The 6,889-nt window shown below is 46.2% G+C and overlaps 1 protein-coding gene across 2 annotated transcripts in view; it reads left to right on the forward strand.

The window, feature by feature from the left end:
* NOS1 (nitric oxide synthase 1) overlaps positions 1 to 3,048 on the forward strand; it is a 140,524-nt gene extending 137,476 nt beyond the window's left edge. For both annotated transcript variants that reach the window (XM_088136638.1, XM_007423536.3), the window contains exon 29: positions 625 to 3,048. In XM_088136638.1, coding sequence (XP_087992764.1) covers positions 625 to 682 — 58 coding nt within the window. In that variant the 3' untranslated portion in view covers positions 683 to 3,048. The remainder of the gene's footprint in view (positions 1 to 624) is intronic.
* The last annotated feature ends 3,841 nt before the right edge of the window (positions 3,049 to 6,889 follow it).

Raw genomic sequence — 6,889 nt, forward strand, 5'->3', positions numbered from 1 at the left:
CAAATTGAGTAGGATTGCTCTTTGTTGTATTCAGTTATTCCCCCCACCCACCTTCCAGTCACATTAAATGTTCCAATTGTGTTGCAACTTTTGAAATTGTTGTAGGAGACCTGCCCAAGATGGTCAAGGAGCACATGTTCTCCTGAAACCTCAGAGTTCTGCACCACTGAGCTATGGTTTCCTCCTCCTAAAACAGTTTCCTCCAACTTGCTGCCTTCCAAGCATGTTGGGAATGCAAATTCCCAGACCATGGGTACAAAACTTATGATGGCACCTCACTGAAGTGGAAGGTAAAGGAAAGTCTTCAAATCCTGCTCCAGACTTGGCTTGCCACTACCATCTCTTTTTGGAGGCTCCTCAGTCTAGCTTACAGTTCTGGGTTTTCCAAGTATTAAACAGGCCTGACCCTGCTCAGCGTTTTGAGACCAGCACCTGATGCTCCAAGCAACTATTACGCCAGTCCTAACCGCCAGCTTTCTTGCAGGGTGTATTGTTCCTAATCTGGACAGTGGGGCCAAGGTGGGATGCCGGGCCAGGCCAGTCTCAGCAGTTCCTGCTGCATGGTTCCAGGCCCAGGGGGGCTGGATCCTATACTGACCCTCCACATCCACTCCTTTTCTCCAGGGACTCGACAGCCCACGACCTACGCTCTTCTGCGTCTCGTCCTGTTACGGTGTCCTGAAGGAGGCATTGCTACTGATGCACTGATGGGCGACAAAGGAGTTGACGCTGAAGTTGATTCTCTTTCTCCCCTGTCCCTCCCTCATCCTGGCATCCTGTGGTAGTTTTCTTTTCTCTCCGTGGGCCCACCTCTGGAGCTCCCCTGCTGAAGCGTGATGGCTTTTAACAACCTCGCGGTGGCTTTTTGCCAAAACAACAGCAACACCCTTTCCTTCTTCCTCTCGCTAAGGACAAGGCTGTCTCTGGGGGCTGCATGAAATCACCTCCTTTAGCGATCCGTTCTCTGCAAGTTTGGGGCTTCGGGGTTGGAGGGCCAGGGTTTCTACCGCTGTGGCGTGCGCAACGCAGAAACTCGGAATTCCTGCTCTACCCAAACCTCCGCCTGGCACGATTTGCTTCAAGCCATAGCTCGCTTTCTCCCCCCCCCCGCCCCACCTTCCCTTTCGTATTTTGCAATCGGGTGGGGAGAAAGGGAGATGGCCAATGCCTGCTTTTTCTGTATCTCTGCTCGTGTGCGCAGCCTCTCCGTTGTTTAACACGGTGGGCCTCTCCCCTGTGAAAGAAGTAACACACTCCTCTTTCTCAGCATGCTGTGTTCCGTTCGAACTGTCTTAATGTAACTGCATTCTCTGGGGCTCTCCTTCTCCTCTCCCCGTCCCTGGCAAGTTTACACATGTCTGAGCACAGGTTCAACAGTTACCGAGATGAAAAGGCTCTGACTGAGAAGCCACGGTGCCCCTGCCCTGCCTTCTGGGGACTTATGCAGGGTGACAAGGTGCCGAAATGATGAACGCCCAGCAGATCCTCCCAGTCGCTCCGTGGAATGGTGTTTGTCTTCACGCCGGATAGACAAAAAGAGAGGCGTGCACAAGAGAAGCAAAGAGAGCAAGGACCACATCCGTGGAGCCACAAACAGAACCCAGAGAGGCTCACACAATCCATGCAAAAAGCTTCGGGGTGTCCTTGTCAGCCTCTTCCCCAAATGACCGCTAAATTGATGCCTGGGTTAATCAGTTCAAGGGGAATGGGTTCAATTGTGCAGCAGAATCAGGGTTGGAAATGGGGAAAATTATGGGGGATACAGTAATAATTGGGGGTGGCTCCCTCCCCTTATTTGCGACCGCCCCCCCCCCCCAAGGTTGCTTTTGGATTTGAGCCCTGTCAAATTTTCAAAACAATTTGTGCACATTTGACGGTTTGCACTGGAGGGGGCATCGGGGGGGGGGGGGTTAGGATATGTGAAAGGGCTCATGGAAAAAAACATCTCTTTTGGTGCATTTTTTCATAGCAGTTTACAGCAATTTTAACTGTAATTGAAGAGGAACTGCTAATTGGGGAGGATGTTGGAGATGAAGGACGAACTAACGAACTAACGTTAATACTTGGAGTACTCAAGTATTTAAACTGATACTTTACTTGCAGTAGTCGGGTTGGGAAATTAACTGGCCACCTTTGTGTGAAGTTTAAAACACATCCTAGTCAGCATTTCTAAATTTGCACATCGTGATAGATAACACTACATTCTAAGACCATGGTTTGTTTGGAAAATTAACTGGCCACCTTTGCCTCTGTGAACTTTAAGTCCTAGTTATTATTTCTGTGCACAGTCATCTACATTTCAGTCATACATTACATTTTAGCAATGAATGCATTACATTCTAGTTCAGTCCTAATTCATGCCTTCCTAAACTCTTGATTGTACCATGCCTTTGTGATCAAAGAAGAAATGTAGCTTGTTGCCTTCAAAATAAAAAAAGAGAAGAAACTGAAAAAGAAGATAAAATTCAAACCACCACACTGTGATAGGTTCACATCATGTCTTGCACTGTATTAGCTTGTCAGCGTTTTCCCAGATAGACACACAACCGCTTAGATGTCGCCTTTTAAACCAGCCACATAACTGGATGTCTGGAGCGCAAGCCGGTTAATTGTGAGTTTACATAAAGCTGTTCCTGTATGTATGTTTACCTTACTTGTATTCCTCTATGGATTATTGGTCTTTTCTGTGGTTGAAAAAAAAAAATGAGCAGAAATAAAATGAGGGAAGTGCAAGAGGAAAGAGCATTTGTAACACCATCAAGGAGGATCAGCTAACACCCCAAGAAATTCAGCATTTGCACAGCTCGCTAAGCCGACCCATTGTCAGGCCTGACAGGTCAAGCTATGTTCTAACCAAGGTCAGTCATTAGTTCGCTAATTTTAACCTTGGTCCCCTGTATCATCTGCACCTGGATGGAAAGAGTCATCTGCAATTATTGCTCCCTTTCAGCCTCCCAACAGAAGAGTTGGGAGGCTGGAGTGGTTAGAAAAACGGGCCCATTCTAGCTGCATCCCTTTTTCTCCTATTTCTATTCCCCCCCCCCCCCATATACATACTCCTCCAAGGGGAGTGGGGAGGGGAATGCCTTTCCCCCATCCCATGCATTGGTGGATCTGATCCGATTTGGGCCACTGCTGTTTTTTCATTTTAGTTTTGCAGCAGACCTTTAAAAAAGAAAAAAAGACAGCTACTGAAAAAGCGGGTGAGGCGCTGGCCACCCTTTGCTGCTAACAGGAAACTGAGCTGGTCCCAGTTTGCTGTGTCATCTACGTCTCTATTTTACCCATAGCTATGGCTGGACGAGGCTTAGTCCCTTGGGCAAATCTTTGTTCCTCAAATGCCCCTGGCAAAGATGATCAAAACGTTGCAAACCCTTACTCTGGACCTCACCCGTTTTGCCCGTTGTATCCTTTTCTCCTAACCGAAGCAAGGAACCAAATGATGTTTACAGCCTTTTTTTCCCCCTTGGGCGGCTCTGGTTTCCCTCCACGTGTTTGCCTCTTTGCTTCGTTGTACAAAAGAAAGTGCAGAGTCATCTCACACAGCAGAGGTTCTCTCTCTCTCTCTCTCCCCCCCCCACCCCCAGCATGTTAAAGACCCTCTGTGTTCACAGGGCACCTTTGTCCCACGAGCAACCTTGCTTCGTTTTGGCGCTGCAGAAGGGGACCGCAGAGCAAAACGGGTGGGCCTGTTCCAGTGCAAGGGCGGGAGCAACGTTTTGCAGACATGGTGCCCGGCGAAAGAGAAACCTGCAGCCTTATCCAGGTTTATCCAGTGAAAACGGCCGCGTGGATTGGGGCGAACCGGATTCTGTTCCGTCCCGTTCGTTTCAGCACATCGGCTTAAATCAGAGCGCCCTAAGGGGGTGGCAGCCTGAAGGAAGACCTGAGTTCGTGCTGGGAACAGCAACCTGGCAAATGCCATGCGGAAATGTTTAGAGGTTCCCGTAGCACCCAGCAGTTTGCAACGTTTTCCTGGCTAATCTATGTTCCTATCCCTTCCGGTCCCTTTTGCCTCGTCTCCCTGACGTGCCTTTATTTTTATCTGTTGCTGCCACGCCTCGAAGATTATTCAGTCCCAGTTGCATTTCCAAATGCAGGTGGGCCGAGCGATTTATTTCATAGCATCTTTGGAAACAACCCCCCACCCACCCCAGTCCTACACCGGAAAACCCTTTCTCGGGAGGGAGGGAGGGAGCTGTGTTTGATCCTAACAATGCTTCAAGCGGCGAGACACCTTTCCCTTCCTTGGCCTCTCAGCTCTGGATGCTGCGAAATCTCCGTTTGCATCACGTGCTCAGCATCTCTCTCATGGACTGATTCCTGCTCTCGTTTGCAAGATATCCACACTGTTCTACAAGCATGCACCTTTATGTATAGTTTCAATCTGATTTTATGGAACTAAAGGAAGACAATACTTATGCCTGTTCGCATTGCAATCGATTAAAAAAGAATAATAATAATAATAATAATAATAATAATAATAATAATAAATTCAATGCCTTGTGCTTGTCCTGCCTTGTGTTTTAGAGCTGCTGTAGAATTCATTCGTTGGAATTGTGCTTTAGGAGTGCCGGTGTTGCGCTAACAGCCCTTGATGTCGCCGCAGACAGCCCCCCACCCCTCATAGGGTCCCCTTAAGCCTTAATCTGGTTGATATGCTTTTGGTTTAGCATGGGAGGGGTGGAATCTAGCCCCTGTGGTTTGTACACTCTGATCGTAGTTTTGCATCATGTACCCACAGTTGTGGGATAGCTGACAAACCATGGTTAAACTGATGATGGCTTAGTGCAGTATAGGAACAATTCTGTAAGGGTATCTTAAACTGCGCAGCCAACAAGTACAGATGTTAAATCCTGCCCTGGTTGCTTGTGGGTTATTAAGCTCAGTTCAAGGCACCCCAGTGCCTTTCACAGTGTTTTAAGGAGAGCGATTTTCCCCCTCCAGCCTCCCTGCATTGCATAATGAAAAACGGGACGGTCACAGAGATCCTTGGCTACCGGATTGCAAAGGCAAATGCCAGATCCCCACATTCTTCCTACACTTTCCCCACCTCCAAGCTAACCCCTCTCCTCCCTCCCCCTGCAAAAACCCCAAGAAGCCATATTTTCCCCCATTTTTGAGTTAGAAGTCCAAGGTGGGCAGAGGGAACAGTGAAGAAATCCGAGTCTTGGCCCTCCCAGGATGCCAGAAAGTCGCTGGGCACAGCTGGATGAGATTTGCGCATGAAATGGATCAAAGCGGCTGAGATGCCGAACGCACGTCGACAAGAAAGCCCGTGGCTCTTCCGATTCAGTTATTTCGGCCAGAAAGCCAGTGGGACAACAGATATACACACAAACGTGCATGTGTGTAATACATACACACACAGAGTGTGTGATATATAGCAAGAAAGGGGAGGGACTGTTGAAAAATCCTGCTTTATGTTTATACTCTAAGCCAGTGTTTCTCAAACTTGGCGACTTTAAGATGTGTGGACTTCAATTCCCAGAATTCCCCAGCCAACCATAATTGCTCTAAGCCATAATATGGTTGGTTGGTTGGTTGGTTGGTTGGTTGGTTTGGGTTTAACATGTTCTAAACCAGCTGTCCTGGTTTGGAGCCTTGGTGGTTCTTATTCAAGGACCCATGTGGATTCAGGCAATACATGAATCCTTAAGGGAAAAAAATGAAGGAATCAATGGAAAACTCAGGACAAAAGGTGGGGTGTCCCGGAGATGCTGGATATGGGATGCCAAAGGCAACTGCTGCTGCTTAGCCGTCCTTGCAGTTAGAAAAGTAGCATTTCAGGAAGGTCCATTTTCTCCCCGATATGCTATTTTCCTATATGCAGGGATCACTTTATATTGATTATTTTGAACAGGAACAGCTTGGAGTCAAGGTACAAGGAACTATGTGATGGTGGGAGAACTGGGCTGCAGTTTATTCCATAAACCATGGCTTCGCACAATGGCCTCAAATCATAAACCAGGTGGGCAGACTGTAACGTCCAGATTCACACATTGCACTAAAGTATAAAGTGGTTCATACAGTCTGGAACAGCATGCTGTGTGAGTCTAGTCACTGTGATTTGTAAGTCACAGTTTATGGCAGTGTTTTCAAACTGGGCGACTTTAAGATGGGCGGGCGACAACTCCCAGAATTGCCCAGCCACCCATCTTAAAGTTGCCCAGTTAGAAAAACACTGGTTTATGGCTTACTGCCCCATTGACATCATGGCTTGGTTAACCATGAATCAACCAGGATTGCATTACACACAGCAACACGCTAACTACAAAGCAGTCGACCCCATTTGGGATTAGCGCAACCCGCCAACTGTGCCGCTACAATTACTCAAGAGTCACTGGGAGTTGGGCAGCATGTACATTATCAATATAAATCAGTGTTTCTCAATCTCAGCGCCTTTAAGATGTGTGGACTTCAGCTCCCAGAATGCCCCAGCCAGCATGGCTGGCTAGGGCATTCTGGGAGTTGAAGTCCGTGCATCTTAAAAGTGCTGAGATTGAGAAACACTGATTTATATTGATAATGTACATTTATATTGATAAATCATATAACTATCAAACTAAGAGAAATAACATGGAAAGTGCAGAAATTTAAAAAACAGAAAGAAAAAATAGAAAAAAAATAAGAATATAGTAAAGAATATATATATATATATATATATATATATATATATATATATATATAAATGACTTCCCTCTTCATCACAAGTCTAAACAATTTTAGTAACTTACCTTTTATTTCTCTTAGTTTGCATTAGTTTTTATCCCTGTAACATTTAATAAAATGACTATTAAAAAATACTATCATTATCAATATAAATCAAACTTCATCAAACTTTAGTTTGTTTTTCGTATTAGCTCTGTTTTTATAGTTTTTAATTTTT

This window comes from Python bivittatus, unplaced genomic scaffold, assembly GCF_059951505.1.
Source record: "Python bivittatus isolate LINGU-HERP-01145 unplaced genomic scaffold, Pbiv_v1 ctg000110_np1212, whole genome shotgun sequence".
In the NCBI taxonomy this organism is placed as follows: domain Eukaryota; kingdom Metazoa; phylum Chordata; class Lepidosauria; order Squamata; family Pythonidae; genus Python; species Python bivittatus.